We start from the raw sequence: 13,027 nt of genomic DNA, 5'->3' as shown, positions 1-13,027 counted from the left end.
CTATGGAAAACAATATGAGGTTTCTCAAAAAAATTAAGAATGGATCTACCATATAATCCAACAATTCCACTTCTTGGTATCTACCAAAAGGAAATGAATATAGGATATCAAAGAGATATATGCAATCTTGTGTTTACTGCAACATTATTCACAATAGCTAAGATATGGGAATAATCTAAGTGTCCATCAAGGAATAAATGGCTGGAAGGGGCACCTGGATGGCTCAGTTGGTTAGGCATCCACCTTCCGCCCAGGTCCTGATCCTGGGGTCCTGGGATTGAGCCCCATGTCTGGTTCCCTGCTCAGTGGGGTATCTGCTTCTCCCTCTCCCTCTGCCTCTCATGTGTTCTCTCTTTCTCTCTTGCAAATAAATAAATGAGAAAAAAAGAAAGAAAGAAATGGATAAGGAATATGTTGTGTATGTATACAATGGAATATTATCCAGCCATAAGAAAGGACATCGTACCATTTGTAACAACATAAATGCCTCTTGAGCACTTTATGTTAAGTGAGATAAGTCAGACATAGAAAGACGGATACTGTATGATACCACTTATGTATAGAATCTTAAAAAGCCACACACAAAAAAGAGAGTAAATGATGATTGCCAGAAAATGAGAGATGGGGAGATAATACAGATGTTGTTTAAAGATACATCATGGGGGCACCTGGGTGGCTCAGTGGGTTAAAGCCTCTGCCTTGGCTCAGGTCTTGATCCCAGGGTCCTGGGATGAAGCCCCACATTCTTATTATTCCTTCACCAGTCCCAACCAGCCTAATAAAATTCTCTTTTAGGCTTTAAGTAATTGCTCCAATTCAGAAATTTCAAATACTCCCTTATCTGTTTACCTTTCTAGTTAACTGCAAACTGTGTTAATTAGTTGAGTCCAGAACCTGGTTTCAGACTAGACTTCAGAGAATACAAGGCATTGGCCCAGCTTCCCCTGGGTGCCAAACCCAGCACAACGCTATGTAACTACAGATGGTCTCTGATTGGTTGTGTTAGATTGTTCTTTCTTTAAGTAGTATTCTTCAGATAGTATTCAGAATCACAGAGGAAATAAATGAGATGGCAGGTTGCTAGATCCGAAATCAGGTGAGGAAGGTTTAATGAAGTATATGCCAGTTGTCTTCTTTAGAGATACCATTCTTGTCCTTCCGGATAGTGGTCTGCATTGCAGAATGACACCAATCTAGGTTCAGGTATTCAGGAAATGATCTTGAGATCCTGTTATCCTCAGTGTTTGTAAAGTTTGAACTATTCTAATGTCTAATACCCTCTGACAGCCAGAAGATAAAACTATCTGTTCTGTCAAGAGTCAGGCGTAGGTTCTCTTATGGGGAGACTTTCTTTATGATGTGTCCATCTGAATGGGAAAGCAGAACGCACAGGAGCTGCCTCCTCCAGGAAAAGCCAGGAGTATGGTAATATCCTTCAACTTATCTGTTATCCCTCCATTTTTAATTCCTAGAACGTTCTATGTGTATTATAATTTTGCTCACCATGCCCCACCATGAGCCCATCCCCTGGAACTTTCTAATACATCCCACTACTGCTAGATCCTGAGACTCCTGTTCAACCTATTCCTCTTTCCTAAATTTGTGGTAGAAACTTCTCACCCCTTCCTAGGCCACTTTCTTCCCTAGATTGGACCCTGGTGTCTCTGTTCCTGAAAATGTTCATTTATCCCAGCTGCCTTGGACAAGATATGAGAAAGATCTGTCTTCACTTCCTCATGACATTGTGACAGGGACATCTCACAGTCTAGACATTAATCCTCTTGTGCGTCAGGATCCCAAAAAAACTGCAGAAAGTTGACACCAGGAATGAAATGAGAATATCAGAAATATATGTTGACTCATTGAAACTACTTATTCCCTTGCTTGTACAGACCTCCTATTTGTATTTTTTTCAATTACTAGAACAAGCTTCCGATCTAGTCATCACTGTGAAAATATGAATAGTATGAGAGATACTGGAGAGGACAGCTATGAAAATAGTTTCAACTGGGTTACATTGACCTTTTGGTCCCTCCTGCTTCCAGTACTGATATCTTTCTCCCCTTTCAAATTCTTCCTCATGCACATAAGGTCAGAACAGGGCATCCAGCCCCTAGAAGCCTCAAACCATTTGGAAAATGACCTTCCAAACACACCCTTCATTCACTTATTCATTCCAAATATAGCCAAAAACTCTAGAACACTTCTGAAATCCTCATATTTAAATATTTTACCCTTTCAATTACCCCTTGTTTAATTTTAGTCTTTTGTCCTCAACCTCGTGTAAATCTGACATCAGTGTCTCTTAATGTCAGTATGAAATAAAGCTGAAAATGTCTTTCATTCTAAACAGTAAATGAAAGCTAATATTCATTTTCTTGTTTAAAATAGATGCATTTTCATGCTTGGAATGTAATCTAGAATTGAATAGAAGACTTTGTCCTTGGTCTTTAAAGAAATCCGTAGAGTCCATTTGATTTGCTATTTAGGATGGTGAGAAGGGTGAGATCCCAAGATCATATGACAAAAATAGCTGCTGCCATCATCCACACGAAGTGTGGATGTTAGCACACTAATGAAAAAAGTTTTGCAAAAATGCTAGTCTTCTTAGATGAGAACCTGAACTCCCCAAAGATACTGTGGTCAGGTACTGCCTTATGAGTAAAAGTAGAAAACTGGAAACTATTTTCAGGATAGAGCTATCCACAAATCCCTGGTGCTCTCCAAATCTTTGAAAAGCAAAAAATAAATTTACCTTTCCACTTCAGTTGAGTAGATTCCAAGCAAAATGTTTTCTTTCAACACTGTTTATAATTTTATCCATGCAAGATCCTCAAAAGTAAATCCTCCAGCTATTTATACTTCACCACCACTGGATCTAGCTGAGGTCACATACCAAGGAAGACATTGCACTGTTTGCTCCAGGCACACAGGTAACCTAGACTTGTATTGAGGGTGAGCTTGAGCTTGGGCTGATGGATTTGTTAATAGAATCAGGTTTTTAAGTACACTTGACAAGGAAATAGCAAGATTTGAGGGGATGCTGGAAGGCAGTTGAAAATGCAGGTCCGTGGAATACAGAAGAAGAACATCCAAAAGGAGAACAATATAATCAAAGACACAAAAATAAATAGGCCTTTCTAGTATCAAAATGGGCCAAAAAGGCAATAATATAGGGTAAGGACAAATAAGAAAATCTGAATGTCAGGGGAAGAAAAGTATTCTTCATTTCTGGAACCAGGCCTAGACACTGGGATCAGAATTAGGAGAAAACTAGGGAATTCATTTCCTGGCTCTTCTACAGGTTCTCAACAGGGCTCAATATCATCTTCCTCCAGGGTAAAATGGGGGAAATTTCCATGCATGAAAACAGACAGGAAATTTTTTTTTATACTCTGCATACCAAAAAAAAAAAAAAGTACTATTAAGTTTAACACACTGTTTAGGAAGTAAGAAGACTTGGATTATTTTGAATAAAAAGAATGAAGAGAAGAGAAAAGGTTTATTTGCTGTAGATATGTTATATAATAGTTTGCTGTAGATATGTTATATAATGGTTTTTGAAACATTATTGTAAGGATTTCTTTTCTTTTTTTTTTTTTTTTTTTTTCAGTGTTCCAAGATTCATTGTTTATGCACCACACCCAGTGCTCCATGGAATACATGCCTTCCTTAATACCCACAATCAGGCTCACCCATCTCCCCAACCTCCTTTCAAAACCCTCAGTTTGTTTCTCAGAGTCCACAGTCTCTCTGAACTTTGAAGCATGCAACAAGAAGTGAGTAACACTAATGTATAAGTGAGCCAGCCATATTATTTTTCAAATAAACCCCTGTAAAACAGGAATAGAATTCTCTAAAGTGCATGAAAGGATAAAGTACTCTAAAGTACAAGAAAGGATAAAAACTCTCCCTGAGATACAGTGAGAACAGCTTTGAAATACCTGAGCACAAGGTCAAACTAAGCAGGATGGGAGGGATGTATAAGAAGACATGATGATGCCCTAAAAAATGGAAACTATCATAGGTGTTATCATTCCTTTGTATTTTATTCCAAGAAATCCCCTCCACAAATGGCCTGGAGGAACCACAGCACCATCACTGAGTTTATTCTCACCGGGCTGTCCAACAACCCCCACATCGAGGCTCTGCTCTTTGTGTTCTTCCTGGGGATTTACCTCCTGACCGTGACGGGGAACCTGATAATGCTGCTGGTGATCAGGACTGATGCCCGCCTCCACACCCCCATGTACTTCTTCCTGAGCAACCTGTCCTTCCTAGACCTCTGTTTCTCTTCAGTCACTGAGCCCAAGCTACTGAAGGACCTTCTGTCTGAGAAGAAAACTATTTCAGTAGAGGCCTGCCTGACTCAGGTGTTCTTTGTGTTTTTTGGTGCAGGAACTGAAGCCTTTCTGCTCTCAGTGATGGCCTATGACCGTTATGCTGCCATCTGCCACCCACTGCTCTATGGCCAGGTGATGAGCAGCCAGCTCTGTGTGAGGCTGGTGGTGGCCTCATGGGGCCTGGCTTCTCTCGATGCATTTATCATTGTGCTTTTGGGTATTAACCTGGACTTCTGTGAGGCCCAAACTATACACCACTACATTTGTGAGCTGCCTGCCCTTTTCCCTCTGTCATGTTCTGATATCTCCATCACTACCAATATCCTGCTCTCTTCCATTTTATTGCATGGGCTTGGAACATTCCTCCCAATCTTCTTCTCCTATGTTCGTATTATCTCCACTATTCTGAGCATCAGCTCCACCTCAGGCAGAAGCAAGGCCTTCTCCACCTGCTCCTCCCACCTCATTGCAGTGACCCTGTTCTTTGGTTCAGGTTTTCTTTGTTATCTCATGCCTCCCTTGGGTTCCTCTTTGGATCTGCTCATCTCCTTGCAGTACAGTGTAGTCACGCCCTTGCTGAATCCCCTCATCTACAGCCTAAAGAACAAAGAGGTGAAGGCGGCTGTGAGAAGGACACTGGGGAAATATCTCTAAGTAGTGACAAAGACACAGTTACAAAGACTGTTCCTTCACATTTCTTCTTTTCTCCCCACTTTCTCCCACACACAGTGTCATAAAACTTGGAAGAAAAATTCCAGAGCTTGTCTGAACAGAGCCTGCTTATTATTCCAAGGCAGACTCTGTTCAGATTTGATTTGGGCTGATTTGGGCTCCTTATTTGGAAAGTCTGTGCTCTGTTGGTTGGAAGAGAATGTGAAGACAATTTTCCACAAAACAGATTGATAAGACAACAAAATAATTAGGTTGAAAAGATTCAATGATCATTTCAGGAGATTCGGCATCTGACTGTGAGGAATTGCAGGAAGTACTAAAAACAAAAGAGGCATTTATTAAATAGAAGATAACTTTTGCAAATCCCAACCCCTGGTAAATAAAGCATTGGTTAAAAAAAAAAAAAAAAGATCCTATGTCAACAAAACAATCAAAACTCTATGTAGAATATTATGAATATTAGAACATGATATACTAAAGTTATGAAATATTGCCAGTATTTAGATTTCTTTATTGTAATCTATCTATCCTTATATGAATTCACTGAATTCATATAATTCATTGAATTCATTGAAAATTTAAGTTTCTAAAAGCTCAAATCCAAGCATTAGAAAGATAACAGAAACTAAATATGAAAAGGAGGATAAAGGAACTAAAAGCACAAATTAACAAGTCAGAAAACAGAAAAACAAAATTGGGAAGTAAATTAAGGTTGTAGCCATTCAAAAAACTCTAAAATTTGATATAACCTCATAGAGCATATTCAAAAAAAGAAAGAAAAACAGTAACACAACAGATGTAAAATATAAAAATTTTAAGGAAATGTTAAGAATCATCTCAAAAAATTTGAAAAGTGGGCTTTTGTTCAATTTTAAAGAATATGTAAGTCAAGAAAAAGAAAATTGAGCCATTAGATAATTAAAATTTTTTAAAAATCAAAGAATTCTCTCAAAAGGGCAACAAGCACAGACAGTTTTTCAAATGAGTCCAAACTTCAATGTTATATGAATTGTTTAGAGTACAGAATAATAGGGGAAGCTGTCAATGCATTTTGAGAGCTAAAGTAACTCTGACTCAAACCTGTAATATTATCATCTTGTAATGATTATATAGACAATTCTAAATGAAATATTAATCTGTTGAATCTGAAAGTATACTGAATCACTTCTTGGACTTTTGGCTAAGATCAAGTGTAAAGTATACTGAAAGAATAACAATGTAAATAATAATCCAAGATCAAGCAAACTTTGTTATTGATTTGATCCCTCAAATCAGTAGGTTAAAGTGAATAATCATATGTCCACCCTAATAGACTCTTAATAGGCATGAAAATAATATTCAACATTTCTTATGACCTCAAATATTTAACAATAAAAATTCTAATGATTTTCTCTTTAATACAAAGTATTTAATATTAAGCAATATTCAACCATATGCTTCATGATAATAACAAATATCAGATTGAGGAAATTACACCTTAATAAAACAGACAACACTACCACTCAAATTACTTAAGAACATTATGCAATTTCCTTCCAATGCAGTGAAACAAGTCAGAATTGTCTAAAAACTATAGAACACTTATGAAAGAAATTGAGGAAGATACAAGAAATGGGAAAACATTCCATGATCAGGGATTGGTAGAACAAATATTGTTAAAATGTCTATGCTACCCAAAACAATTTACACATTCAATGCAATCCCTATCAAAATAAAATTTTTCACAGAGCTGGAACAAGCAATTCTAAAATTTGTATGGAACCAGAAAAGACCCCAAAGAGCCAAAGTAATGTTGAAAAAGAAAATCAAAGTCTTGTTGAGGAGCTGGTAAACTTCAATCTCCTTTCACCTGTGTTTTGCTTTATTACACCCATTATGTCAGGCAAAAGAAGCAGCAAGAAATGCTGTAATTTTTGCCCTCAATTTACAAGGGAATATTCTCTATATGAACTCACCTTCAGCTTTGCTACTTATAATGGTCTATTTACATGTCCTTAAGAAGTCTATTTGTGGCACACCTGGGTGGCTCAGTCGTTAAGCATCTGCCTTCAGCTCTGGGCATGATCCTGGAGTCCTGGGATCAAGTCCCACATCAGGCTCCCTACTCAGCAGGAAGCCTGCCTCCTCTCCCACTCTCCCTGCCGGTGTTCCCTCTCTCCCAGTGTCTCTCTCTGTCAAACAAATAAATAAAATCTTTAGAAGAAGAAGAAGAAGCCTATTTCCATGAAAACTGTCCATTTGCTTAACCTTGTTGCTTAGAAGTATCTAGAGAATTTGTTGGTTTATTGTATTAAGAAGTGTTAGACTTTAAAATCTTAAAATTGCTAAAAGGAGAAAGGAAGTAGAAAACTAGCATTAAGATTTGGTCAGTTTGGGGGCACCTGGGTAGCTCAGTGGGCTAAAACCTCTGCCTTCAGCTCAAGTCACGCTCCCAGGGTCCTGGGATAGAGCCCCACATCGGGCTCTCTGCTCTGCAGGGAGCCTGCTTCCTCCTCTCTCTCTCTCTCTCTCTCTCTCTCTCTCTCTCTCTGCCTGCCTCTCTACCTGCTTGTGATCTCTGTCAAATCAATTTAAAAAAAAAAAAAACTGGTCAGTTCCCCAGAGCAATTGAACCCATCTCTCATACATGAAATCTAATTTTCTAGGAGAGATATTAGGCAAAATGCACATTCATGTAAAGGATTTTTCAGTGATTAGACTTGAGGAGAACTGGTTTGGACCAATTTAAACCTGGGCAGTCTACACCTACTGACTGGCTTCTCATGCTCTGAAATATTCTCTTTCATAAATGTGTAAAATCAGTAACAGTGGGAGTGGGAGTGGGTGGAAACCAGACTTCAATGTGTTGAAGAATTTCTTAAAGATTTTATTTGTTTGTTTGTTTTAGAGAGAGAACAGGAGGAAGGGCAGAAGGAGAGGAACAAGTAGACTCCCCACTGAGCATGGAGCCCAATGCAGGGCTTGATCTCACTACCCTGAGATTATAATCTTAACCCAAATCAAGAGTCAGATTTTAACCAACTGAGCCATACAGGTACTACAAAGACTACAAAAACACTAACTCAAAGGAATCCATGCACCCCTACATTTATATCAGCATTATCTACAATAGCCAAAATAGATAAATGGCCCAAGTGTTCATTGACAGATGAGTGGATAAAGAAGATGTGGTATAATGATGGACATTGGGAGGGCATGTGCTATGGTGAGTACTGTGAATTGTGTAAGCCTGATGAATCACCAACCTGTACACCTGATACAAACAATACATTATATGTTAATTTAAAAAAGAGAGAGAGAGAAGATGGTATATATGTATGCCGGAATACTACTCAATCATAAAAAAAAAAAAAAAAAGAAATCTTGCCACTTGCAATGATATGGATGGAACTGGAGAATGTAATGCAGAGCAAAGTTAAGTCAGTCAGACACATAGACCAGAGGAACAGAGTAGAGAGCCTAGATATGGACCTGCAACTCTATGGTCAAATAATCTTCAACAAAGCAGGAAAAAATATACAGTGGAAAAAAGGCAATCTCTTCAATAAACAAAGCTGGGATATATATGTGTGTGTGTATATATATACAGCTATGTATAGAAGAATGAAACTCGACCATTCTCTTATACCATACACAAAGATAAACTCGAAATGGATAAAATACCTCAACATGAGGCAGGAATCTATCAAAATCCTAGAGGAGAACACAGACAGTAACCTCTTTGACTTCGGCCACAGCAGCTTCTTTCAAGATATGTCTCCAAAAGCAAAGGAAGCAAAAGCGAAAATGAACTTTTGGGACTTCATCAAGATCAAAAGCTTCTGCACAGCAAAGGAAACAGTCAACAAAACAAAGAGGCAATTCACAGAATGGGAGAAGATATTTGCAAATGACAGTACAGACAAAAAGCTGATATCCAGGATCTATAAAGAACTCCTCAAACTCAACACACACAAAACAGATAATCATGTCAAAAAATGGGCAGAAGACATGAACAGACACTTCTCCAATGAAGACATACAAATGGCTATCAGACACATGAAAAAATGTTCATCATCACTAGCCATCAGGGAGATTCAAACTAAAACCACATTGAGATATCACCTTACACCAGTTAGAATGGCCAAAATTGACAAGATAGGAAACAACATGTGTTGGAGGGGATGTGGAGAAAGGGGAACCCTCTTACACTGTTGGTGGGAATGCAAGTTGGTGCAGCCACTTTGGAAAACGGTGTGGAGGTTCCTCAAGAAATTAAAAATAGAACTTCCCTATGACCCTGCAATTGCACTACTGGTTATTTACTCCAAAGATACAGATGTAGTGGAAAAACGGTCATCTGTACGGTCATCTGTACCCCAATGTTCATAGCAGCAATGACCACAGTCACCAAACTGTGGAAAGAACCAAGATGCCCTTCAACAGATGAGTGGATAAGGAAGATGTGGTCCATATACACTATGGAGTATTATGCCTCCATCAGAAAGGATGAATACCCAACTTTTGTAGCAACATGGACGGGACTGGAAGAGATCATGCTGAGTGAAATAAGACAAGCAGAAAGAGTCAATTATCATATGATTTCACTTATTTGTGGAGCATAAGAAATCACACAGAGGACATGGGGTGATGGAGAGGAGAAGGGAGTTGGGGGAAATTGGAAGGGGAGATGAACCATGAGAGACTATGGACTCTGGGTTTTGAAGGGGTGGGGGTGGGAAGTTGGGTGAGCCCAGTGGTGGGTATTATGGAGGGCACGTATTGCATGGAGCCCTGGGTGTGGTGCAAAAACAATGAATACTGTTACACTGAAAAGAAATTTTTTTTAAAAAGGCAATTCACAGAATGGGAGAAGATATTTGCAAATGACAGTACAGACAAAGGGCTGATATCCAAGATCTATAAAGAACTCCTCAAACTCAATACACACAAAACAGATAATCATGTCAAAAAATGGGCAGAAGACATGAACAGACACTTCTCCAATGAAGACATACAAATGGCTATCAGACACATGAAAAAATGTTCATCATCACTAGCCATCAGGGAGATTCAAACTAAAACCACATTGAGATATCACCTTACACCAGTTAGAATGGCCAAAATTGACAAGATAGGAAACAACATGTGTTGGAGGGGATGTGGAGAAAGGGGAACCCTCTTACACTGTTGATGGGAATGCAAGTTGGTGCAGCCACTTTGGAAAACGGTGTGGAGGTTCCTCAAGAAATTAAAAATAGAACTTCCCTATGACCCTGCAATTGCACTACTGGGTATTTACCCCAAAGATACAGATATAGTGAAAAGAAGGGCCATATGTACCCCAATGTTCCTAGCATCAATGGCCACAATCACCAGACTGTGGAAAGAACCAAGATGCCCTTCAACAGAAAGAGCCAAGGTGCCCTCCCTTGGAAGGGAGGGGAGTAGGGGAGATGGGTGAGCCTGGTGATGGATATTAAGGAGGGCACATATTGCACAGAGCACTGGGTGTGGTGCATAAACAATGAATCTTGGAACACTGATAAAAATAAACACTTGAATAAAATAAAATTAAAATTAATTTTAATAAAAATTAAAATTAAATTTAAAAAAAATGTTCTTTGTGAAAAACAAAAAGGCACCACTGAGCTTTCTGTCTCTAACAGACTACAGTTGCCTTCAAGGAAATGGTTCGAAGTGTCCACACCCTTCAAAGGATGAGTTTGGGAAATTGCCCAAAGGAACCAACATTCCAATGGATCTCTTTTAGCAAAACCTTCTTTGTACATTTTTGAGTATGATGAATAGGATGCCCTGGGGCTGCTTCATCTGTATCCCAGGTCTCCCCAAAAACTATGTTCCTTCTGAATGAATGAATGAATGATAAATAAATAAATAAATAAAATATAATTAAAGTAGACCTTCTCTGGATTAACTAAGGACTCAAGAAGATGTACTTCCAGGGTGCCTGGGTGGCTCAGTGGGTTAAGTTGCTGCCTTCGGCTCAGGTCATGATCTCAGGGTCCTGGGATCGAGTCCCGCATTGGACTTTCTGTTCAGCAGGAAGCCTGCTTCCTTCTCTCTCTCTCTGCCTGCCTCTCTGCCTACTTGTGATCTCTTTTGTCAAATAAATAAATAAAATCTTAAAAAAAAAAAAAGAATAAGATATAGTTCCACTTACAAATGCCCTCCTTTTCCTTACCTACCAGCAAGGATGAATCAAACCACTATCATTCCATCAGCTGTTCCACCACTCACCTCGTCATGTCAAGACCTAAACTGCTTTTTACCTTATTTACACTCATATTTTACAGATGCAATGTCAGTCAAAGGTCAATGCTTTTTAACACCATAAAAATCACATTAAATTGGCCTTTAGTATGGGAGTACTGTTTGCTTCCTAGAATTGAGATATTTCTTTCCTGACATGCTGTCTGATATTAAGCTTTCTAGGAAACTGAGGACAAAGGGCAATAGGCAAATGGGCACAGGTGCACTGGCCTCCAGATGCCCTCATCACCGCCTGAGCAACCAACTGGAATAATCATCCATACCTTGGTTTACTCCAGCCCCCACGGCACTCCATCACCCCTGCAAGAGGATGGCCCAGACACCCACTACTCAGAGGTCCTGGCACAGATGTCTCCTTCTCCAGGAGGACTTCCCTGACCCTTCCAAAGTTGGCTATAAGCAGGTACAGGAATATGTGTTTAGACAATTTAAAGGAAAAAAAAAAAAAAAAACAATAACCACAAAAATGTGGGCCCCAAAAGGAGAGCATTCCTGCCCATTCATCTGCCTGGGCCCACCTAATGTGTTTGCAGATCCAGCCCTTTTGGGGGGTAAAGGCTGGAGGATCACAGCAACATATCAAATGCTTCCAGTACAACACTGAACACCAGATGGACCAGGAAGATTCATCCTACAGCAGCCCCATCCAGAGGCCTCCATTTCACAGCCTAGGGGATAGAAAGGCAGAGATGGGAAGTTGCCTGCCCAAAGTCACACAACCAGTCACATGACCAAGGTCACCCAAACTGTCTCCAAGCCCAGGCCTTAACCATTATATGCTCGTGTAGTCAGAGGGTGTTGGAGAGATTATTTTGCCCTCAGTCCCAGCCATGCCTGCTTCACATGACCAGCCTGGAGTTTGGAGCAGAACATTCAGGTGGGCCATACAGATTCCTCCATCCCCAGACATCCAGCATAACCACATACACATGGGCACACACACTCAGTGTTTGGGGAACCCTGCCCTCCCAGTTCCTGGCCCTGTTATGACTGTGTTAGGGTTGCTGAGTCATGGGCATCATTCTGGGCAGGAGTGTGGCTCCTGGAGTCAGAGAGATGGGTGTGTCCATCTACTCTGTCCTGTCTAGGTCCCACCACATGGCCCCTCCTCCCTGTCCCTTGGGGAGCACTCACCATCCTGGAGAAGAGTTCAGAAGCCATGGATGGACATCTGCGAGCTGTACATGGCAAGGTCATGTTGTCAAAAAATAGCCTCTGTGCTCCAGAGCAGAAAAGTCATGTTGTCCAAAACCAATCTCTTTGCTCCAGAGAGAAGACAGAGTTTAGATATGAAGAAGGAAGACAGTTTATTACTCCAAGGCTAAGAAACCTCCAGCAGGCTAATGCCTCCAAGACTGCAAAACTTCAGGCTTACAGGAGTAAAAGGCTGAGGACTTCCTAGGAAACTACAGGATTTGGGCAGTTTCAATACAAATCTGGTATGTGGGGCCAGCCACCTTCATCCTGTCTTCCAAGTGGCCTCATGACTAGCCATGCCACCAGCCATACAAGTCATTAGTAAGTCTACATTGATGTCATCAGGATGTCAATATCAATACCAAAAGTCTGGAACAAAGAATTCTACAGAAACACAAGTGAAGGGAACAGGATGCTTCAAGAATGAGGAAGAGAAAAACGTGTTCAGTTTATAGGCAAGTCTTGCTGAAGCACTAGTGTGTCCACCTTACTTTCCATTCACGTTTATGCTTCCATAGTGGTTTCAGTCATGCCACAGGGAA

The 13,027-nt window shown here is 40.0% G+C and overlaps 1 protein-coding gene across 1 annotated transcript; it reads left to right on the top strand.

The window, feature by feature from the left end:
* Positions 1 to 4,073: 4,073 nt before the first annotated feature.
* LOC131837935 (olfactory receptor 8S1-like) lies at positions 4,074 to 4,997 on the top strand. The gene has a single exon (XM_059183594.1). The coding sequence runs from the start codon at positions 4,074 to 4,076 to the stop codon at positions 4,995 to 4,997; it is 924 nt and encodes a 307-aa protein (XP_059039577.1).
* The last annotated feature ends 8,030 nt before the right edge of the window (positions 4,998 to 13,027 follow it).

Source organism: Mustela lutreola, chromosome 8 (genome assembly GCF_030435805.1).
Source record: "Mustela lutreola isolate mMusLut2 chromosome 8, mMusLut2.pri, whole genome shotgun sequence".
NCBI classification, from domain to species: Eukaryota; Metazoa; Chordata; class Mammalia; order Carnivora; family Mustelidae; genus Mustela; species Mustela lutreola.
Note: the sequence above shows the minus strand (reverse complement) of the source record. Positions and strands in the feature narration are given on the sequence as shown.